At 40.6% G+C, this 25,005-nt stretch overlaps 1 protein-coding gene across 2 annotated transcripts in view; it reads right to left on the bottom strand.

The window, feature by feature from the left end:
* Positions 1-3,790: 3,790 nt before the first annotated feature.
* The window catches only part of PARVB (parvin, beta), a 42,325-nt gene continuing 21,110 nt past the window's right edge, over positions 3,791-25,005 (bottom strand). The window contains exons 7-13 of one of the 2 annotated variants that reach the window (XM_009879706.1): positions 20,964-21,022; positions 19,243-19,262; positions 17,439-17,500; positions 15,477-15,545; positions 13,113-13,214; positions 9,602-9,674; positions 3,791-4,215 (exon numbers count right to left, since the gene is read on the bottom strand). In XM_009879706.1, coding sequence (XP_009878008.1) covers positions 4,139-4,215; positions 9,602-9,674; positions 13,113-13,214; positions 15,477-15,545; positions 17,439-17,500; positions 19,243-19,262; positions 20,964-21,022 — 462 coding nt within the window. In that variant the 3' untranslated portion in view covers positions 3,791-4,138. The remainder of the gene's footprint in view (positions 4,216-9,601; positions 9,675-13,112; positions 13,215-15,476; positions 15,546-17,438; positions 17,501-19,242; positions 19,263-20,963; positions 21,023-25,005) is intronic. The other variant, XM_009879709.1, reaches the window with a different exon arrangement.

Raw genomic sequence — 25,005 nt, 5'->3', positions numbered from 1 at the left:
TTCTGATAATGCATTTTCCTGCTTCTCCACACGGCCTTGCTTTTTTTGGAGAGCCACTCTATGCTCCCTCCATACCAGAGCAGAGGGAAACACACAGGAATTTTAAATGTCACTCCAGACTTATTTGGGCTTCTGGCTTCCCAAGTGCTCTGTAGACACATATGGGATGGGCTTTGGCATGCCAGGCTTCCCTCCTGTGCCACTGTGGAAGAACTGGGCCCTAAGTCTTCTAACAGTATCAGAGAATGTAATTCAGTTACTTTTCTCATGTGGAAGTGAAAAGGTAAACAACTTGGATCAGGTCCAGTAGCTGAGCAATATATATATATATATTTTAAAAAAAAAAAAGAAAGCAGTTGATGAAACCTACGAAAGAGCTCATTTGTGTCTGCCCATACAATCTCATCGCCTGTACCAAGGCCAGAAACCTGAGGTAACTGCTTTGCTAGGTCTACACAGACCCCCATGTACCTAGGACCCCTGATGAAGAAGGCAGCCAAAGCCCACCTTTCAAAAGTTCTTCCCACAGACTTGTCCATTTTGCCAAAAAAAGATGTAGAAGACCAAATGATCATCATTTCTTTATTTGAATAAATAGTACAACTGTAACAAACCATGCACAACACTCCTGCTGTGATTTTTAGCAAACATAGCATTGCATTGTAACTTGCTTACAGTACACAACTCTTGTCACAAAGCTGGATGTCTCCAGCGTATGACAAGTCCAAAATTTTATCTGCAAGGCTGTTTTTAGGAGTTAGAAATTCAGAGTAAACACTGTTAAAAACAGTAGAAAAGAGTCTTAAAGAATACATTAATACTGAAAGCACTGGGGTGCGGGGAAGAGGGGTAAGAAGTCCTATAAAGTTTAAACTGGTTAAAAAAAATCTGCCACTGTTGGTTTTTCATCTTGAGAAACAGGATGCAGCTGAGGAGTATCTGGGCTTCTTCTGTGGTAACGTAGCTCACTGGAACTGAGTATGTCAAGCAGATGAACCTAAAAGGCAAGTTGTATGGACTGGAAGAGACAAACATTTATTAAGTACTTAAAAATGTGGAAGCTTTAATGCTGCAGAGCATTCAGCGCTCCGGATGAACTCAACAGGTTTCAGACCTACCCCACTGGCACCCAGGGAACATAGCTAAAACTCCAGTAACACAAAGAGGTCATGAATAACATGTTTAACATTGACTTATCTTTTTGAGAGGACGAAAAGTAAGTATCGTGCATATGTAAAAGAAACACATGACAAAAACAGGTGTTTGGAGAAGCTTTACCTCCATTTGCTCTTCCTGTAAACTGGACTGCTTGAAGCTCCGGCTCAGTTAAATCCACCCTGTTCCCAATCTGGTTAACAATAAACACAGCGTCTACAGGAAGAGTGACCTGGCTAGACAGCAAGGAGCTAAGGAATGAAAAGTGTATTTACCCTATGCAACATTTACCAACAGAGTGAAAACCACAACAAAACAGGGTATGATACCTGCTCTAAATCTGCCCAGGGCATCAAGCCTGCAGTAGTCTTGACTGACAGGGATATTAATGTAAGGAATGCTAAAAGGTACCCACGCCTCAGGTTGTAGAGGGGGGACTCAGGTTTCTGCAATGACCAAAAACACCTTAATGAACAAAACAGAGACTCTTTTAAAACTTGGTGCTATGTTCACATGTGCTCACATGCAATGAGGATGCCAGCTATTAAATCCCTGTCTCAGAAACAACTATTCTCTCTCCCAAATCCAAACTGATTTCATCAATTTCCTCTTGTTACTTTCTGTTGGCTTTTGATATTAATATTGCTTGCAATTTCAAAAACTAGATTCTCTGGCGGTCTTTCACAGCAACTCAAGAGAATATAAACAGCATTGGCACTTCCACATCAGCTGAAGGGAGGTGGGTAGAATGACAGCTTTTTAACAGACTTGTTTCCCACAAATAACATTGCATTAAACTGAAAGTTTGAGCGACCTTTCAGTTCAACCTCCTTCCAGCCTCACGACAGCCCTATTTCACAGCACGGAAGTTAGACCAATTTCATTAACTTGCCAGGAGAGCTGACCCACGAGCCTTAGTACCTCTGTAAGTCTCCTCTGTAATAATTGCTAGTGTCATGGTAGAGTCTAGTGTCCCCATCTGAAATTCATGTCCAATTGTACTAGGCTCTGTATAAACAGCAAGAGGTCAGCTCCCTCCTCAAGTACAGACAAGCAATGACTCCCCACAGAACCCTACAGAGTAGATGAGATCTGAATTTTTAATGGAAAGAAAGTGCAACTTCCTTCCATCTTGGTCTTGGAGGTATGAGAGGAGGTGACCCAAATAAATCAAATACTAGAAGCTAGAACCCAAAAATATGAAACAAAGAAGTAGAAACCCATTTTTCCTCCTCTGAGATTAAAAAAATATGCTTAAGGAGGGAAGGAGAAAATCCCAATCTCAAAATTATACCATTCAAATAGCAAGTTTCCTCTTGAATTCAGAAGGGTAAATAAAGTTTTGCATAAGAAATCCACTTCTAGGGAAAAAAGATGTTTACGTACAACAGGACTCAAGCGAGCTCATGGAGCAGAGCAATACTACCTGCTTACTCTTTGGGGCACTCTGCCTAATGTGTTGCACAAAACCATCACTGTCCATAAAAGAAAAGTTGTTGCTGTGATACATAAAAGCAGTAGTCAAATCTATCCCCAGAGCGCTACAAGGAAAGGAGTGCTATTATACAAATGTTCCACTAATAATTTACTCTGGAAATTGCAATCCCATTTCCTTTGCACAGCTCACCTCAAAAATCTACTCAGACGGCTCATGTTCCAGCACAGCCTCCTTGTACACACCACTACACCTGCACATCACCAGCCAGGAACCGCTCCACAGACGAAACCTGTTAAGTACTATGAGGTAACCAGACTCTACTGGATAAATACAGCAATCCTTTTTTAAAACGGATTCCCACTGAAGTCTGTAACAACTTAAAAGACTACAGGACTAGGCTAGAGCCTAGCAGAGTATTTCTTGGGATGGCACAGGGCAACTCGATGAAAATCATTTAAAGCACAACTGATCACTGAAGAGCTTCACATTTGAGTGCTAACCATTGGCTTGCACTATGTATACCACATGTCTTGCACAGCCCAGTGCGATCGATAAGTACAGGCGAGCTCTTATTTATACAGGAATTCAGTTTTACTCTTTAGGAAAGAAAATACATAAAACTGTTTATAAAAGTTTGACCTCCAGAACTGTACAGCTGCCAATAACTCCAACAGGAATGAATCTGACCCTTTAACTAAGCTATGTGAAATGAGGAGTCAGCCTTTAAACTCCCAAAATCATTATTCCCCATATTTGTTTCAGAAAGGACTGGGTCAAATTGCATTAATCAGCCTGTGCCTATTTACCAGCTCCTGACCTGACTGAAGCTGCATGCTTAACAGATGACAGTGGCTCTAGCAACTAAATTTATCCTAGAAAGGAGATGAAATAAAAAATAGACATCAAAAGATTAGATGGTCATCCCACTGCAAGACTTTGTGTAAACACGGAATGGAAATAACACTGAATAGTATGAGGTTAACAAAAAACTGAAGCTTTCGCCATTAGCTTCAGATAGTGCCTGTAATTCCTCGCAGCCCCACCCACCCAACAGAACATACAAAACCTTATCTAACTGAAAAGGCTCGGCTTCTAAATAAATTCCAATGCTGATTTTCTATTGCTAACACTTAAGCCTGGAAAAATAATCAAATGCCAGTGGCAAGCAAGTAGTATGCAAAAGAAAGTCTATTGTAGAATCAAAGAGTGTCCAGCCATGAGGAAAGTCTCATGTTTTCCCTGCATGTTGAAGTAGTTAGTGGTGTGTTTCCTTTATCAAAAGAACATTTGTTGATCATAACAAACAACAGACCCAACAGTATCTTCTAGTACAAGTGTGAAATATCTACACATTCTCAAGTGAAAATACACATGCATTTTTTTTTAGTGGGATTGTCATACAAACAGCTACAAAGAGACCACATCAACTGCCAAAAGAATGCATGAAGTACAATATAAGGCACAAAGGGAGCGTGCAGAGGGTGCGTTTATTGTAATTTCTGCCTAAGGAGGTTGGAAGGATGAAGACCTCAGCAGCTTCCAGGATCATTCAACGTTCTTGTACTTTGTGAACAGGTTGTATAGAACCCTGAGGGTTGACTTCAGATCCAAGTTGACAACATCTGCGGAAGAAAAGGAGAAATCCTTAATTTGGTTTTTGTTCTCCCTCATTTGACCTCAAAGGAACAAAAGTCCCCACATCTCTGAGTTGGTGGGATCAGCAACAAAAAAACCCCACACAGTTCTGACATCCCCAAGACAAGTTTTTCAAATGTCCCATATGATGCACTTCAAAACACCTTCAGGATAATACAGTCACAGGTAACTTCTCTGGCAAACAGAAGAAAGGCAATTCCCTTTCTCATCTAAAACTGGTTACAGAGAAAGTCTACTTCTGTCTGAGACCTGCGATAAGGGCTTTGGGAAATACTACTGATGATTTCACTGGCCACAGAAGCAGCAAATAAGTAGCCACACACATCATACGAGATACGGACCCTCACACATTCACAACTCTGCAATGATACAGTCCATGAATAAACAAAGCCTGAATTCTTTTAGCAGAAGCAAAGTTTTCTGTTATTTAATAACCCTCTTACCATGCTAGGCAAGGGAACAGGTCTGAAACAGTTCTCAACAAAAAGCTTTTCTGCTAGCACCTCCCAACTATTAGTACGATAAAATGCCAGGAAATGCAACAGACACGTAATCCAGGGACTATGGGGGGAGGCATAACAGAGAAGATTGAAGAGGTGGAAAGAAAGGTTGGATATAATATGTAATAAAGGAGGAGGAAGAGGAAGCGAAAAACATACAGTAAACAATATATATGGAAGAAGAAGTACAGAAGAATAGATAATTAAAAATCATTCAAAGAACCAGGAAGACAGCAAACAATTAACAGGCTAAGTACAATTAATGTGAAGTCCAGGGGAAACATCTAGTGCCTGTTTTGAAGAATCCTTGCCAGGATCTCTCCACCCTTCCCTCGCACCCCATACTGGATAACACTCTAATCCCCACACTTTATCTTGTATTTTCAGTACTCTCTCAAACTTTTCTTTCTACCCTTTTCCCCATATTATTTTACATATTTCATTTATGATTTGTATTTTGCATTTGCAAAAGAATCTTCTCCTACCCCAAAGAAAGGAAAGATCCTAACCGCTGTGAAGCGGTACAGTCTGAAAAAGGAGATGTCTTACCTGGATAACTGAAATATGAAACACATTGCTAATTTTTCCAGGTATCATAGAAAGTTGCTTCCTACAGGAGCATTCTCAGTAAGGTAACAGCCAGAATCAGCTTTGGCTCCTCTGTACCAAGACCCAGTTCCCTCAGAGATGGATTTAAAATGTAAATTTAACCATGGGAAACAACACTTTGCAACAGCCATGCATTTCTAGAGCCAGGAAATCAAGGCAAATATCTGGAGAAGAGACAACTATCAGCAGATTTGACCCACTGATGCTGGCAGTCACTTTTGTTTGGTAAACAATTAAACAAAATAGTGCTGGTACTATGAAAATGCCAAAAATCTGTCCCAGTCAGCTCTGTAGTGGTTGGAGATTTGTAGTGTATATTTGCCCCATTCTTCCCAAATGGTTTTATTTTCCCCATTTTCAGCTTCCTACTGGAAGCAGGATGGGTCTTTTCCCTGAGCCACTGTAACCTCCATCTCAGCTGACAGCGCATTAAGCGATGTGATCAAGTCTTGTAGGGTCCAGTTCCTGCCTCTGGCTGACATCAGTTCAACTGCCTGTGCTATAAACCAAGATCCAGGTGCCAGTGGAGAGAAACAGAAATCTGGAGGGTAGAGCAGAAACATCTCTGGAAGCTAGAAGCCCAGCTAGGAAACCAGGGCATGTCCCACGGAGAGAGCAGATGGGAGTAAGAGGCAGCGAAGTGACAGAGCAAGAGCTAAAGGCACCAGGAAGAGCACAAGTAGGAGCTGGAAGGGGCCTGAGAACTACAGCGCTGCATGTACCATTCATCTGCCCTCATGGAGGCATTTAAAGCTGACTTCTACTAATCTCCAACAGCAATTTGAGCTAGGTACCTGCTGTTGATCATCCCTGGTGATTACCCTGAGGAATGAGAAGTATGGGAGGCCCCAACACTAAAAGAAGGAACAGACCCAGCTCTTCTATTTGGCAGTAAATTTGGGGTCAGAAGAAACTATTGTGGTCACATAGTCTGACCTCATGTACAACACAATCCTTAGAGAATTTTACTTAGAAATCCTGTATTGAGCTTACAAACCAACCTGTGGCTGTATTAAAATATAAGCTTAACATTGCATGTTTTTCTTTTGTTTTTCTTTCTAAATCTTCCAGTGGTGGAAATTCCACCTCCATCCCTTGACAATTCAGACTGATGGTTAATTACCTTCTGTCCTGGTTTGAGGTAAAACAGAACCAATTTTGGTCAGTAACTTCGCTTCTTAGCTGGGCCTCTCTAACAACTGAAATTACCAGCATATTGTGCAGACAATGTTCACTCTCTCAGGGTGATAAGACCTATGTTTATAGCTGATGCCCAGGCATGGTATGCAGAGAGGCTCTTGCTTATACTTATTGCTATAACAACCAAGGCCAACCAACTTTGTTATTTGCCCCGTTGGAGGGTCGGAAATGGAAAAGCATAGTGGGGTCCCACCTGCAAGGAGGAGTGAGCAGGACAGGTGACCCAAAACTGACCAACGAGGGTATTCCATCCCATCTGCCTCATGCTCAGTATAAAGGCTGAGGGATCGAAAGGTCAGCTTTCTCTTCCTGCAATGGCCGACGTCTGAGGAGGACTCTGTTCGTCTGCCTGCAATCCCGACCCTGAATGCAGATCCGGAAATCAGTTCCCGTCCGTCACTGAGTCCAGCCTGGGACTGCCCCAGTGCCAGCCGGTGTCGTGATTGTCATCTCGGGAGCTTGATATGGTTTTGTATATATTTCGTTTTTTTTTTTTTATTTTATTATTAATATTTCATTAAAGTAGTTTAGTTCCTTCTAAACTCGTAAGTCTCTTTTTCCTCCTCTGACCCTCTCTTTGAAGAGGGGTAGAGGAGAGCATCTGTCAGATCTATCTGGGGTCCCCCAGGTCCCCAGTAGCTGATTTGGCCTAAACCACGACACCTTCACTGTTGCAAAAGTTATACTGTAATTCTAGTTTGACATTTTCCTAACTTTCAGACCTTGTTATGCCTTTTTTTGCTGCAATAAAGAGTACGGTAGTGTGAGATGCATCCTCCCTGTGTGGGCGATTACAGTGTTTCTTATTGATCAGTGTCTAACAGGCATTCCCAGGAATAAGCATATTGTCAGCATCCTGTTTCTTATTTTAGGATGAGACATGCACAGTCATAACATTACCAACAACAACTAATACAATGTTAACTGAAAGTGGCCATAAATCATCAAAATAGTTTAATATATTCCATTAATTTAAAACTTTCACACTCCATTACAACCCCGTTAGAGGCTAATAAATTAATCCACTACAACATACTTTTGCTGCGATAACTCAGCATCAAGTTCTGCTGCTGGCTCAATCTACTGAATTGGGCTGGAAGAACAGAGAAGAGAAGCTGTCCCATATGCTCTTATTTTTATTTATCACCTGTACAAATACACACTAAGATATTAAACAAGACCTCTTTCTTGCACACCACAGAAAGCATGGGCTACAGAAATAAATAATCGTGATGTTCTGCTCTAGACAACATTTTACATGAAAATCCTACAACTAATTCAAGAGGCATTTACTACCCAATATGCACTAAAGGACATGGATTCACCTAACAGATTTTCCAGCCTATTTAGGAATGAACAATTGATCACTATGGCATTAACAGAGTATACTATACACAAAACTTTTTGCAGAGCATCAGAGTCTATGGCAAAATGAACTCTTCTTCTAAGAAACACATATTACACGACTGTACTGAGTGTCAAGATCCTACAGAAAATGCAATTAAACTACAGGGACAAGCAAAGCCCAAGATGTTACTGTCCTCTCCACAGGAGCAGCTTTTCAAGAGCAACAGTCGGTTTTACAAGCAATTCCAGCCACACAGACACCTCACGAGCACACTCACTCCACAGCTGTGAACTGCTGCCTGGAATGGGTACACACACAGAAGAGGAAGGAATACACACAAGAGACCGTACATCCTGCAGCAGCAAAAAGGAATGTTCTATGAGCTAATTTGGCTCTCTAACTTCTATTAATAATTACATTTTCAATCAATAAAACACTTAAATATATTCTGCTGCTTACTGAATCTACACACCTTGTCCAGAGCAAACAAAGGATCTGCTATAGTGTTCTACCACTCACGATAACGTAAGGATATAAGATAGAGACTTATGGGAAGGTAATCTCCCCTGTTACATCAATGGATGAAAACAAACAAACAAACAAAAAAAGGACAAGCTTTAAACTACAGAAGTCTTCTCCTAGGTTTTTAACATTATCTCTCTCAAAACAGGCTTATCTAGCATACCTGGTCTCCTACTGCAATCTCTTTAACCCTTCCACTCAAAATAAATTGCCATTCCTGATTGTGCATTCGTATTTCTCCAGTTTCCTTGTCCACCTCACATACCCACTGACTCAGCTCCAATACTCAGAGGACTCCTTTTCTTTCCGCTGTTAGTTTCTTGTTTCACTGAATTCTTCAGGAGCACTTCTCATCCCCAAATTTAAAAGAACTGTACTGACAGAATACATATGCATTTAATATTGTCTTTGCCTTTTTCCCCCCACTATAACCAGCTCCACTATTTGTTAATCTATTTACTGTCACCACTTTGTCTCATTTCAAGTCAGACTGAACATTTCTTGGGGGGCTCCTCATTTTTCTTTGTTCTGCAGAAGCCTCTAACACATATGTAGTTTATAACACCAGGAATAAAAATTGCTCATTTAGCAGTCAAAGTTTTAATTCCTCTTTTTATTCCCAGTGCAAGCAACAATACAGACCTCATCATTAATTAATTTCAAGGTTCAGAGACTTTAAATAAAAAACTCAGCTTTTACATTTCAGTTCTGACTCCCAAGTCCACGTAAATCAAGAAGAGAGTTTGCTACTGGTTCTTCTAAAAAAAAAAACCAAAACAAAACAAAAGCCTTTCAGTTATCTGTCACTGAAATGTGATCGCAAGAGTCCAAACTAGCACTAAATGTAAGAATTATGAGAATTAGACCGTGAAAAGCTTCCTGCTTGGATTGTTATTGAGAATACCAGGCAAATTTACAATATAGCACTGAATACCTCTTGGATTATTCACTAAAACTAGACTTGTACGCCTCAATGAATCTATTCCAGACCAGAAACACAGGTAAGGATATACACCAGACACAGACAAGGAATCCTTTGGAAAACTGTCAAGCGGTGCATTTACAGTTCCACTTTGTGATACTACTGCTACTGCCTTCTAATGGAGTTGAAGTTGAAATGCATCTGCTACTATGTCTTCATATACAGTTTAAATCCACATGGCATGTCCATACCTTCAGGGCGAGCTTTTGGTTTCTTCAGTCCTCCATCTTGCATCAGCTCAAAAGCAAAGGAAACATTATGGACCTGAAAGAGGTGAAGTGTTTAGAATCTCAAAGTTATAAAGGCATTAAAAACTTTTAATTAAATTTTTAAAATGCTTTATTCTCTCTATACTTGATATAGAGAATGATAATTCTATTTAAATCAATATTACAGAGTTACATGTTTAAGCATGGCAGAAAGTACATACGAGAGACTAAGAAATGAAAGCTTGTATCATTATAGGGCAAATATTCACTTTTTGATACAAATGAAGTAATTTAAGATTTCCAAATTTCAAGTGTAAAAGTGTGACTGGGTACCACATGAACCATGAAACCCCATTAAACCCCAATCTCAGCCTCTATGGCAGAGGCCAGAGAGGTCCCAGTAACAACACCAGAGCTGCATTTTGTTGAGTTCTTCCTGCCTGTACCAAAGATCAATGTTTCTGACTACAAGGCAAGAGATCACTCACCATGCAGGCAACAAGAAATGTGACAAAAGATGAACTGTCATGAACTGATGACAGAAGATGAACTGACAGAAGATAACTGAACAGAGATGAGAAAATACATATGGGTGTATAAGAAAGAAGAAGAAATAAGGATACTAAATGGAATTATTTTCAAATATGAGTCTTTTCTGAGTTATTCTCAGCTGCATATCAGGCAACATCAACGCCACATCATCAAGGAGCCAGGACACTTGTTGCATGACATTGTGCTAATCCCTTAATCTCTTGGTGCTCTGGCTTCCTCTACTTGAAAACAGAGATAAAAGTCAAATTAAGTTTCTCTAATGAAACAAAATGCTTCGAAAAATGCTTGGTGGTGGCAGTTCCTAGACAGATTGTGCAGTGAACTTGCAAAACAAGCTACTTTTTCTGTACAACTGTACACAATAAGCTTCCTGAACAAGCCACCAAGGATTATACATGAGCATAAAGTCAGAGAAAAGAAAGTGGACAAAAAGGAGAGATGCAAGAAAGTTGGTGTTGTCTTTTAATCTCTCCTTTGAGGAGTGAACATTATGGTTTAAAGAGATCTGTATAGCAGCTTTCTCATCCACGCTCACTGAAATTTAAGCAAGGTAATTTGGATTATGAATTCTGCTCATTTTTGTTACTGTAAATGACAGTTCTGGAGATACATAGCAAGGGGGAGAGATTTAATTAAAGCTACTCATCTTGAAAATCAGGGAGTTACGCATACAAAGCTCCCCTACAACAAGGAAGAAAGGTCCCTTTCACTGGTGCTTATTGCTCAGGACTTTATTAATCTCGTTTTACCTGCTACAGTTCCTCCTCATTCATTGTGACAAAACTAATCACTTTCAAGATGAAAATATTTTTTTCCTTTCCCAAAAACACAGAGTTTACCTCTCCTTTAATGTATAAATCGCCTTTCCTCAAGGCAGAGTCTCCATACAAAACCCGAACAGTGCTTCAGGAATACTGGATAATTGTTACAAATCTAAACTGTTAACAACAAAATCATCCATTAACAGGTGCTGGCTACAACTCAGCATCCTGCATTCCTACAAGGGCAAAATTTCTAGATACTAGGATAAAAAAAGCAAGGGAAAGCTATAAAGGAGAGCTTGTATAAGATGCAATAGATAACCATTTTCCCACTGCTCTATCAAGTTCCTGTGCAGTATACAACATTAAAAATTCATTAATCCCCATCCCATCCACAAACTTAACACTTAAAGAAGCCCCTCTTACCAAGAGCCTGATTTCCTGCCTTCAGGGCCCCTTTAAGCTCCCAAATAGCAAGCAGTCACCTCCTGAGGAAGTCAACAAGCCCTATATAACCTATAGAACCAGCAGGCTCAGCATGTTAGCCTGGGTCTGTAACAGCGCTCATTTGGCACAGCTCAATTTCCTCTTGCAATCCCAATATGATCCGCCCAGGCAAAGCTGGGTTATTCTACCAATCATCAAGTCCCATCCATCCCTCAGAGAGCATGTACCTGTGCTGAGGGCTGGTTGACAGCAACAATCTGTGCTCAAGTCATTATGAAACTCCCACCATTTTAAACAGCCCTCGCCTTACAAAGCATTCGATCTTTTAATTTTTGCCAATGTCTCCACTCCTGATCTATCCATCTCCTGCTCCAGCTCGGCCAATACTTGCATCCTCTCCACTGCAGAACCCGACAGAATAAAAAGCAGGGGGCAGATATATTACTCCAGCACAACCAGGCTCAGCGTATTCTGATATGAGGCACCAAATACACACATGTCCAGGAACAACTGGAGAAAGAGGCAAATTTTTGGTTACAACAATAAAATATGTGTTAAGCACTCTTCTCATCGTTAACACTAAGAAGGACACAGGACAATGGAGCAAGTGTGGGGCCAAGAGCAAGACACTTATTTCAACCCCCTCCATCTCCAATACCCCGATTACAAGTAAGACAATCCAACACTGCGAAGAATCCACTCTTCTTCCTCAAAGCTTTGTTTTGTCCGAGACACTGTTAGGCAGCAAGTCATTCACTCCTTACCAAACAGAAAGAAATACCCAAAAAAGACAAGCTAGTACATTCTCTCAAAAGTAAGAGTCAGTAACGCTGGCAATGCTCCTGTCGGGAACTGGACACAGAACCAGATGCCCGTCCTCACAAACTGACCTCAGAGAGGCAATTTATTGCATGCTCCCTCCCTGACAGGATCAGGGCATCCATCTTGGCTTTAGATCAGCTCTAAAACATGTTACCTGTGAGCACTCAACATACGGTTTCTAATCCCAGATCAACCAAAGATCATGGCCCAGGTACCAGCTCTTCTACTACAGTTATCTCATTTACATATCAACTAATGATATTTATTCACTTGGTTTGTAGGAACACTGAATAAACTACAGAAAAAGAACTAATGGGTATTAGGCAACTGATACTACTGAGATGAGGGGGCAGTTTTTAAGGATGACGTTCTGCGACCTTGGGAAGAAGCTCTATCTCCATGTCAATCCCAGTGTACAGGATGCAGCTAAAGTAGAGCTTCCCATCTCTCACCTTCTGCCTTTCTTGCCTATTTACGTGGTACATACCAGGCAAAGCCAGGCATCAGCTCTGCTGTCTAGCACAATAAGGCACCCCTGTGCACAGAAACACTTCAGGCAGTGCTACAATTATATAAATCACTTTGATTATGCCAAGTGCTATACAGTACAAAGCACTTATTACTAATTTATTCATTCTGGATATTAATGAGTTTTATGTGTCATTTGATGCTAGGTAACAGAATACCTTTCTTCCTTAACTATGGGGAATTTACCTTTTCATTTCACAAGCAACTTTTAGTGGTATTAACTATGAAATGTCACAGCCGGTGCAACTTTGCTACAGCCAAAGACCTGAAGAGAAAAATATACCAGGTTCTGATTTACTGGGCACAAAGCGAAAGGACACAATGACTGGAAAATATCATGTGCTAACAAAGCAAAAAGAATATAACCTGGAGTTTCTACCCACCTTTTGATCAAAACTTTCAGGTGTTAAGTAGAAGTTGTGAAGTGGAACAAAATAGTCTTCAAGGAGACCCATGAGCAAAACCAAGTAAACGCCATCTGCAAACTAAATAGAAATACTGATGACACTCCTAGGTGACAGCATCTGCTTTCAAATAAACATTTGTAAACAAGCAGAAGAAAAAATGCTTAGCCCAAATTACGTACTTTGATTTCTACCACTGTTGTTTGCTAGCACAGAAGTGCAAGATGGTTCAGGAGTCACAGACTGCTACTTTCAGGCACAGCAAGGAATTGACAGCAAGTGTAACAAGGATTTAGGGCTTTGTTTCATCTGCTCCCTGGATTCACCTATACTCTAGCAATCACCAGTGCAGCTGAGCAAGCTAAATCAGTCTTTTCTTAAAAGCCTGTTGATATAGCTGCTTTCTTGTCAGTTCTCTAAAGAAAACAAAAAAACACAGGATACAAGGCTTTCTCCCTACATCTGGTAGCATTATTTCCCTTACTCTTGTTTCCTGAGCAAAACAAGGAAGCCCATCAGCTATTGCTATAGCATTAACCCATGCAAGATCATGTGCCAATGACTATTTAAAATACTTTCATACAGTAAATAGCTCTAAGCAGAAGAAATTACAAGCAATTCACCTGGGAGTTATCTACAATTTGTACTCCTTAGTTGTGCAAAGTATTTGGTCTGAATAGGCAGGGACTGAAAACCAGATCTTCTTTATCTCCAGCCAGTTACCTATTTACTAGGCTACTCAATACTTTGGGGAGAGCTTAGAGTATGTATATCTGTTCTCGCTTTTCCTCACATTCATTTTATTTGCTTGAGCAATCTTGCCAACTTCACTATAGTATTTAACAAAGTTTTTTTGATTTAAAAAAAAAAAAACCAAAACCAAAAAGACTTCCTGGGAAACATGTTTGCACATTATATCCACCCAGCCCTACTACTACAGCACCTGGTCATTTCAACCATGATCCCTCTTAAGTCATGTGTGTTGAACATTCAAATCTCTGCCCTAAATAACAACTTGAAATTAAGTCCCCCTTCACAGGTAGGAAGAATTATTTTTTTTTTCCCAAGTCAAAATAGATTGTTTACAGTTTCGGTAAATACTAAATAATAAACTAAATACTTTCAGCAATACTATTCAGTATTCCTACCAGACAGGACAACTACTTACTGGGTAAGGCAGGTAACGTTATGTATTTCTAACAGACTTCTCACTATGATCCTGATATGGCATATGTGACATGCTCTAACCTTTTAAAAAATAAATTCTTGGGTACTTCCAAGGCATTAAGCAACAATTTCTTGTGACAGATCAGATCCAGTCACCCATTTATTTCAGCAAAGCTATAAAATAGCAGTGAATGACTGGTATTAAACTAAGCCAGGCTCAAACCAATTATGCATACTACTTGTATGCTTTTTTTTTTTTCCCAGGACAATAAGATAACCATCTCTCCACAGTTCAGTGAACTCTGGAAAGACTATCTGCTTCTGCTTAGCCAAGCCCATGCCTGAAAATTGCTAAATTTTATCTGTAAAGTGACGACCACCCCACTGACACTGAAATTCACACTTGCTTAAGGTTTCCAAGCATATTTGGTACCCAGTTCTGCGGGAGAGGCAGAGAACTCCTCAGAGCCCACCGTGGTGGCTGACAGTCACCTCCACTAGCTTTAAACAAACTAACCTGAATATCTCTGGCAGTCAAGCCACTGCAGCACGCAGTACTGCAGGAGCTACAAGTCATTAATCCACACTGCTGAGAAGCAAGCCCAGTGCATGTGCTCACAGGATAGCAGGATAAAGAGAAGAATATGAAGCCCTTTGCTGCAACAGCAAAATGTTTCCAGTCCCACTTTGATGTGATCAAAGCTAGCACTGATATCTCTATGATGAAGTGCACGCTGCAGTCCACACTCCTCCTGAGAGCCACAGGCAGCCAGCTATTAAGAGCTTATTCCAGTTCATCGTGAACCCTCACAGCTAGAAGAGACACAACCCACCATCCACCCATAACTACAGCAACTGCTTTGCAGCACTCCACTTTGATCCTAGAGACAAGCTGCCCTGAAATTTACCCATATTCTACGCTCATTAATACGATCCTATTAAATATCCAAGAATTTCACCTTATAATACAAATCAACAGCAATATGAAGTATGTGTAAACGTGAGTAAAGGTAACAAGCATCAGTGAAAGTCATTACTACTGAAAAGACAAGAGCCCTGATCCCATAAATTAACATGCCCAAAGACAAACAGTTCTATAACAAGGTTTTGTGGAGCAACGGCCCAGACTTGCAATTTACACAGTTAGATTACATACAAAAAGACAAAGTCTCCTACCTGGGTTTCTAACTCCGTTACTTCCAAATTCAGTTTATTCAAGTGTTTGTTCACAAAGGTGATCAGAGACTATAAAAGAAAACACCAGAACCAGTAATGTCAGACACTACAGTCAGTGTCTATGTGAAAGGGTTAACATAATCTTTTAAGACTTTTTTAAAGCTTAATAAATATGCATGTGTGCTATTTGCTTTTGCATAAATAAGTACATAAAACTGAAAACAACTCAGTCGTATAGTCATTTTTGTTGCACCATATGCCAGAGGTCACCAGATGGTGCTATTACATACAGCTTACTACTTCTTTTTCCTTGCACATAAAACATACTTTAGTGTCCTGGGAAAAAGCTGTGATTTGTGAAAATTGGTTCTTTTGTAGGTTCTTTGTGAAGATGAAGCAAGCAGTAGGTGCGCTTACTGTCCACGCTAATCTCTTCAGGTTCTTGGGAGAAGATCCACTGCCTGGGAGCAAGGCATCAGCAGCACCTTGCTAAGACTCCCAAAAGAAGATGCCAACAGTACCCTGTTCCGCACACACCTCTGTTCCTGGAGCGATGTGTGCATATCAACTAGCAAATTACAGTCAGGTTGTAACCCAAGCCTGGCATGTCTATTCCCACAGGAAGCAGGCATGCAAGATCCTCCTGCTATGAGCCAGATACGTGCTAATGTACTGAAGCACAGAGATCTGCCAGCCTGCTTACAACACTTCCAACAGGGACAGAGTTGGGTGTTAACACTTCTATTGCATGGGGAGAGTTAAGTCAATTGTCTATCAACTTTAAAATCACCGTTCTAGAAGATGTTTCAGGCTGGAAAGATAAAATCTTCCGGACACTTTAAAGCATTCTTTTAAATGCACACATCCTCTGTTTCATATGAAGCCAAGGGACAAATTACAACACTGATCTTTGCATACTACTGTTCTAATAAATAGCTTAACAGCCACAATGGAAATAGATGATGGAACAACATGGAGTCTCTTCCTTATGTGTTCTCTAAAACTAACAAGAGCTGGCAGAGATCAACAGCTACTTTACCCCTCTGCTCTGCCTAGCACAAAGAGCCATGTCAAGAATATGCCTGGATAGGTGTGCTTTGTGATGACACAAAGAGATGCCTTGGAGGAGAGACCAGAGGACCATATGAATTGGTGTTAAGTAGAAGAGCCCTGGGACAAAAGCAACTCTTCTGTAAAAGCTTTATATTTAGCAAACTTATTTATGGGTGGGTGAATCACATTTCAGGGTACTGCAGAAAATATCTTGCAGTTGTGGAAGATCATCTTTAATACAAGAATGAGCTGAAAACCAAACAGCAAGTGCTTCTTGGGGAGACTGAGGCTGAAGACACACACACAACTCTGGCTGCCGTTGAGCCTAGAGAAGGAGTCACCACCACCAGCCGCTCATTAGCTTATGGCCCAGCCCCTCCTCACTGGAGGACAGCACCTGGGATATTAACAGGCTGCCCAGGGAAGTGGTTGAATCACCATCCCTGGAGGTATTTAAAAGATGGGTAGTCATGGTGCTTAGGGACATGGTTTAGTGGTGGTTTTGGCAGTGTTAGGTTGATGGCTGGGCTCAATGATCTTAAAGGTCCCTTCCAACCTAGATGATTCTATGATTCTATATAAAAGTGTGTATGATTGCCCAGTTAGAATGATCTGTACCACTGCAAACACTTCGCAGAGTAGCCTTTTCTATCCTGCATCATTTTGACTGAATCTAGCAGGGCTACGTAGAAAAGCCTTGGCCAATAAACCAGAGTAATGAGACAAGCCTGACCAAAGCCAACCAATTCAGGCATCACCTGGCTTCGAAACAGTGATCTTAGGAGGATAAATACCATTTTCACTATTTCAGAATCCTCTTCTGCTATTTTCCAGATCTTTCTGGATATCTTTTCAAAAACATAAGAAAAAAAGCAATGTAGAAAATAAAACTTGAATTTTATTTTTTACCTTTTTGACTACGCTGAGTTTGTCTGGTGCATGATCAAAAAGTGTGTCAAAGGCATCACGCTCTGGTTTTAGGGGAGAAAAAATAATAAATCAATACACCTCCAACAGCCAAGTATGGGAAGCAGGTTACGTGTTTCAAGCTTAAAGGTCTTTCTCAGAAAACCACGTAATCAAGACTGAATGTAAAAGTTATCACCCTATTTTGGTGTCTAACTAAATGCCAAAGCAAACTCCCCTGGGAATTTTAGAGATAACTGAAAATAAACGTATCATTCACTGATTCCCCTCTTCTGCTATTCATAATTGGTACACAAAATACGCAGGTGGAAGAAAAATTAAAATGAAATACAAATTTGGACTACGCCCCAATCCTAACTTAAACAATGAGCCATCCAAACACCATCTGGTTTTGGTGCACTACAGCTACGGCGACAGCTATGGTTGCATCCACCACTCAGCACCAAAATCAGATATTCCTTTGGTTAATTTAAAATTACTGGTAGTGCCCCTGACTTCTGTAACACTTAAAACTGAACACGAGTGAAATCTGATTCAGCAGTGTATGAAGAGCAAAGCTTATATACAGTATGAATATGTAAACTAAGTTTAGACCTTTAAAGCATTGTATAACAATACCTAATCCAATCTAAAATCTATTAAATTGACTATATTAGTGCAACATTTCACATTGTCGCAACTTTGGACTGACTGAAATTTTCTGAACACTGAGTTTTTTGGATAACAAGTATTATCAGGTAAAACATGAAAAAATTAGAAATCTAACCAATTGCAGTTGCATTTAAAAAAAAGGCATAAAAATGCTGGAAAAATGTCTGGGTTTTAAGTTGTTCAAAATTTCAACATAGTTTTTAACAGTTTTTCCAGGTTCAAATTCTTTTTATTTACAAAACACATTTTAATAGTTTTCTATTGTTAAATAAACAAACATATTTATTATCCAAATTCCTTTGGTATCTGAAGATATGTTATTTAGCACCTGTAGCCCTCTGACATTACTTATTTTCAGAGTACCTTATTAATTATTAACATAGATACTCTGCAAGAGGCGGAATGGTAGTGCCCACATATTATAACCAGGGAACAGAGAAACTAAATGACTTGTTCATCATCACACAATGTCCTGTACAGGAGCCACATCTCTTCAGTGAGAAGAAGTGACTTAATGCCACTAACAAAATTAAATGCAAAAAGAGAAGTCTCTCGGCAGCAACACCAAAAAATTGGTTTTTGTTTAGAAGACCAAATCTACGGTTGGCAAGGTCTAAACTCTAAAAATCTAGTAAACATTAAGGAGATAAAATACTCCATGCACACGAATTAGAGGGGGCTGACTGGTCACTGAAAGGGAACAGATAACCAGACCTTTCTTAGACCTCGTACCTTTACTTCAGTCATTTTCATGTATTCATTCATATATGTATTAAAATGGTCACATTATGAAGAAGGTGTAACTCTTATCGCTGAGGGTTGCAAGATTTTTACTTGAAAGTCACTAACAACAGTATGAGGAAATATTGCCCTGTGCAGCATTTTCGCTATTCATTACTTACAAACGAAAACAAGTCAACAGAGACCAGTCTAAAGAGCACAAACAGTATACTGGATGATCTGGTTCTACCCATTATGTTCCACATCTGTGTGGAGTAATAAAACCTGTCCCCGCAATACATTCCAACCCCACAGAATTGCTCAATCCATTGTCTTGATCTGCTGAACGAAAACAGGCAAGATTTCTGTGCCTGACATAAATTAAAAAAATTTCAGAGTCAACTTTGTTACTTACCAAATCTTCCCATCATCATCCTGCAAGTCAGAGCATTCAAAAATACTGGGTTAGTTCATGAATAATCACTTAGAAAAGACAAGAACATGGGCTTAATGGGGCTTTTTCCTGCAAGACGCCGAGGGCTAACCGCTCCTACAAAGTCAGGAGGCTGAGCGTGTTGCAGACCAGACTCAACGTGCTGCAGGAATGTCCCCAGCAGACCACCAGTGATGTCAGGGAGATCCATTTGAAATGAAAGGAAATGCCTAATTATGTTTTACACATAATTATGATTTCTTATGTATAACTATTTTTATGTTGAGTGAATGAACAAATGTACTTCTGTGTACAGTTTCCACAAATACAGTCATCAGGCGCTACATCACACAGCTCAGAAGGAGCAAGGCTATCTATCTCACTTTAATCTGTTTTCTCTGAAGAAAGAAAACATAGATCATATCTGGATATTATGTAAATGAAACTGCCACATATGAATTATAGACACAGCCAGTGACATCACCAGACATATGCAGATGTTTATCAGCTGAGAATCAGGCCCTGATTTGCACGGAGGAATTTGAAAGTATTCAATGAATGTTGGATTTTGCTGATCACTGCATTTTCTGTAGCTATACTTATATATGTACACAATACATTAAACAGTAAACCTCTTAATATTGTGTAATATTAAATAACTTCATAAAATACATGTATAAACACACATGCAAATCTGTAAACATCTTTCTTGCTAAAAAACGTCTAAACCCCACTCCGCAGATTACATCTTACAAACCACATCTGAAGGAGAGGACAAGATAACTACATTGTTCAAGAGCATAAGAGCAAGGGGAGGAATTTTGGCCAACAAACCTGAGGCAGAGCTCTGATCCTACAAAAAACACTATGAGATCTTTAATGTCCACACAGAGATGTTATGATCTCATTTTTGAGCGTTTCCATCTGAAAGATCTTCCCCACTGAGCTAGCCACATGGTACTTCATTTATCTTCAAAGTCATGGAAAGCTGAGCCAACTCTACAGGGAGCCAATACCCTGATAAACTGAAGGAGGGCTCATGTAAGCCCCTCTTAGAATAGTTGCCTTCAGGCTACAGGAAGGAAAATCTCAGCTTTTATTTGCAGCCAAAGTGCATGTCTAGCCTTCTCCTTAAAAAAAGGACTGTAAAAACATAAAGAAAGTAATCCATTGCAAAAACTGGAGAGGGAACTAGCTTATTTATTTAATTCATTATTTTTGTGGAGCTCTAGCGCTGCCGTACTATTGAAAAAAAGATCGTCTCTCCTTACAATTTTAACAGGGTATCACTCCAGTTTTCACAGGTATTTCAAAGAATTGCCTTTTGTCAAACTAATTCTTCCCCAAAATATCTACATTGGCCCTTCACTTGAGAGAGGAAACAGCACTGAGCAGAAATTAGTTATATATGGCTACCTCCAGAAGGCGGGGGGGAGGGGGAGGAAGGCCCACAGAGGTCACACTCAATGAACTATTCAGTTAAAAGCTTTTGTAACACACAAATGTCAAGACGACACTTTTCTCCTCCGTAACATATTTCCAGAGACCAAGTTATTCCTTTATAGTTAAAGAAGCACCACATTAAAGGATTTTGTTAATTTAACAGGGGTGAGGGGAAGACTTAAGTCTCTCTTTCATCTTTGTAAACGGTCTCACATCATGCACCACAGACACAATCCAAAGCTGAAGTGTTTTGCTCTTACTCTGTCGTAGTCGTCAGCTCCTCCGTAACATGAGTGGTCTGAAGGAGGCCTTCGCGTTTCTGGAAAGGAAGATGGAGTTAAAAACTGAGACAGCATTAGTAATGGAGAAGCTCATTAGGGGCTCTGCAGCATTCAGCATCTTTCAGAATCCCAGAGGAGAAAACTGGATAAAGCATGCTCGCTAAGTTTTGTAGAGGTAGAGGTGAAACAGCTGACAAAGGAGGGCTCACTCCCAGAACAGTGGCATTTATCAGGCTGACAGCCAAATGGATGTTTGGGAGATGTGTATATATATATTTGCAGCCAACAAACTCACTAACAATTCTCCTCCTGAGACCAGAGTCAACATCGTGCCTGGAACACAAGTTAGACAGAGTTTGTCAGCCCCATCTTAAAAGTCCCCAAGGGCGCTCGTTCATGTCATGGTGTCAACCAACAATTTGACACAATTGGCAGCCTCGCTCTCCGGAGAGGTCTGGAGCTGAAGCAACACGGACAGCTGCCCCCAGGTCAGGGCTCCGGTGTGCCGGCAAAGCTCTCCGGGCACAAGGGCAGCTCTCCTACAGCAGGCGTACTACTGAAGCCAGCAGCCACACGCCTGTCAGGAACACATCCACCAAGGAAACACAGGGAGCATAAAAAGCCCAACTAGGGATTTCACAATGAATAATATTTCCTTGTTACTGGGTTTTCTCTCCTTGAGGTAATTTTCTGCATGAATACGAAGTCTCCTACCCAACAGAGAGTTACCATGCAGTGACACTCAGTTTCAAAACAGATTTATAACAGCATCCTTGGCTCTGTTATGACACAGCCCCCCTGACAGAGGTGGGCTCAAATGTTTCTGAGCCTCTCCAGAATTTTGGAGATATGGCATGTGACTCCTGGAGGCTGGAAGTGCTTTTACCCGAGTCAAAAACTTTCTTAACATATCTATGGGTCCCTTCCAAAACTATGGGATATAGCCTTATGCCTCAATGGAGGAATTTCTTTCCTCCCTTCCCTATGCTTAAAAAGCCGACACAAAGAGCTCAAATCTCAGCAGCCATCTAGGAACCGGGCCTGTCAGAATGACTTACGGCAGGGTTAATAAAGCTGCTAGCTCAGGTAAGCAGGGAAACCACCCCCTCAGGCACAAGCTCTACACGCATATGCCATCTCAATCATTTTCACCAGCTGAACCCCAAAGAAGAACCTATTAGGGAGAACAGCTTTGAAGAGAAACACATCCTTCCTCTGAAGCAATCTAAGAAACAAAAACTGAAATCTAAAAACCAGCAAGAAGAACTCCTGCCCTTCCAATCTCTTCTCAACAAATGAAGGCAGCGTTGCTTTCTCAAGCCACCACCCAGGGAGCCTGGCTGAAAGCACGGTGGGAGCCGTGGTCTCCCATCGCTGTGCTGTTACAGCTCCGTGCCTGAGCTGGGCCCTGTGCTGGATCCTGCCAGCTGGCCGTGTCTTCACAGCCCCTCACTTCCCTATCATGCATACATCTCATCCTGCTCCCCCGAGGGAGACACGGGAACAGCGCCAGAAGGTTTGGTGAAACAAGCCAGGATGACAGCACGGATGGAAAAATGAGAAAGCATCTGACAGGGCAATGTTTTCTTGCACACAAAACAATGTTGTCTTTATTCCACCCCACCACGTCTCTGCTTTATTAACACAGGTTTCTGGACCTTCCAGGCACCACGTACCCCAGGGAGAAGATGCTATAAATTGTGAACAAAAACTCACTAAGTGGTGACTAGTGAATAATGCCTCCAAACGCCTGATAAGAAAGAGGAATGGATGCCAACACTGACTCCCCAATAGATGGAAATGGCAGCATTTCTGTGTAGCCCCCTCCGAGGCAGCTGAGCATGCTGTTTGTACAGCAAGTCTAGGTCCCTTGGCCTTGCAATCCAAAAGCAAATGTCATTCTTTGATAAAACTTTGATTCCTTGCACCACTGCCACCAGACACATCTATTCTTCACCCTGCCTGCCTCTGACCTTTCAGTCTGCAACTCAGACTATGAGGGAATTACTGTAAAAATACCTCAGATATCCCAGCAGACCCACGGTGGGACATGCTGCCATTTTAAAAATGAGGATGAGGAAAGCTAAGTGAAAAAGGCGGCAATTCCTGAGCCTTGTCAAAATAGCCAACACAGTTAGCCTTAAGAACAAATTTTACACTTATTTCTGAGAAGCTTTTTGCTTTCCTGAATTGGGGTATTTCTTCATCATGCAAGTTTACATTTCAAATATCAGGCAGCAGAGTCAGCTGGAAGAAAAATCTCAGGATTTTCAGTTCTCACTGGAAGCATGCACTGAAACCACAGTTTCTCTCCTCCCTGCCCTCACTGAGGGGGGCTGGAACAACAGGCACACAATGAGTGACACCAGTATTAAAATATGTACCATTTTAGACTATTAACTGAGCACTTGGAGTAGCTATCAACAGGATCTTAACTCGAAGACCCACCTAAAGCCTTGCTTCACTAGGATTCTTCATGTATAACTTGGACATATATTGCCATGGTTACAAAATTTTCTATTTCACACAAAAACCACCAAGAAAAACAATTCTAGACGTTGATTTCAAAAAGGTTTGAAAGTAACTAGGTTTCAGGAACTCTGATCTTGAGAGGTGCTACCTCACTGTGCCCATTATAAAGCAAACAAAAGTGGTTTTCTGCTGTGTTAGTCTTGTAGTTGTTCTAGGTAATATTGACAGACAGTAGGTAAAGGTTCTTCCTACCAAGGAAGGCAAAGCAGAAAGTCCTCTCCAAAATGCTTGTGGGTTTGACAGATACAGATCCAGCTACAGATCTTTCTCACACTGTAAATTAACTATTTCTAATTTAAAAAAAAATACAGCACCTTAGGAAAGTCTCAGTCAAGATGCTAAAGGAAGTGAAGCATTTAAGGGAAGGGCAGAACCACCACCAGTCTGAGGAGATCTTGGTAAATACTTTCCATAGAGCACAGTGCTGTCATAATATTATCTCATTTTATGGAGCAGGACACTAAAAATTAGAGAAGAAAAAGCTCGCAACACTTACACACACTAATAAGGTATTCTGCATTGCTCTGGGATGGGCTATGGAAATGTACATAACTTCACTAAGCGCTAACTTGCTAAACCCGTATCAGTCTCTTATTTTCATAGTGTAAGCACAGCCCATCTGGGCAAGAAGCACCTCATGCATCTGCACAGTGTGAGGATGGCTCAACAAAGCTGATAATGACAATCCTAAGTGCCAAAGTCATCCATGAAAGTGAGACTTAACTAGTTTTGAAAATTTCAGTGTGGGTGTGTTCTTGCACAATACTCCCACAATATCTTGCAAGGTTTTCTTGCTACGGGGTCAATTCTGCAGAGCTTACAAAGTCACTTAAACTGTTGATTAATCCCCTTAAATGCATATTCAAGCAAGAAGAGACATTTAAACTAAAATTTCTCAGAGCAGACATCTTATGTTAATTGTGATCTAGTTTGACAGAACCCTAATAATTATTGGGATATGTAATAAGAGATCATTTAACAAGAAATTGATAATTACAATAATAATAATAATATTCTTAATAATAGTTTTCTTACTTGTATTAGGAACAATATTAACCTCATTACCGTTCTTCTGTTTGTCATTAGTATAACAAAGGCTAAATAAAATCCATTTAAAGAGATCTGTATTACTGAACCAGCGTGTATTTTTAGACTAGGTTATGGATGTTGCACTATGAAAATTCAATTTAGCAAACTATAGGGCAAAAGTTATTGTTCCAGAAAAAACATGCTTCAGTTTATACTGTGCCTTGCTTTGCATTTAAATAAACAAAGCTTAAGAGCTGCAAGCTTTTCCTAGCAGTGGGATAGGGAGGCTGAAACAAGCCTGCTCTTTCCACGGAGCCAGCTGAGGTAGGCTCATAGCCAGCAGTTGCCATAACCATCTCCAGGACTCCAGGCTCTAGAGCCAAGAGCAAGAGCTTACAGCCTCTTGAGCTTAAATTAACTCTCATTGTACCATTGCACTGCCCTGAGGGCACAGGAGCTG

The sequence above is a fragment of the Charadrius vociferus genome, unplaced genomic scaffold, assembly GCF_000708025.1.
Source record: "Charadrius vociferus isolate BGI_N301 unplaced genomic scaffold, ASM70802v2 scaffold90, whole genome shotgun sequence".
NCBI lineage: Eukaryota > Metazoa > Chordata > Aves > Charadriiformes > Charadriidae > Charadrius > Charadrius vociferus.
This window is presented reverse-complemented; position numbering and strand designations above follow the sequence as displayed.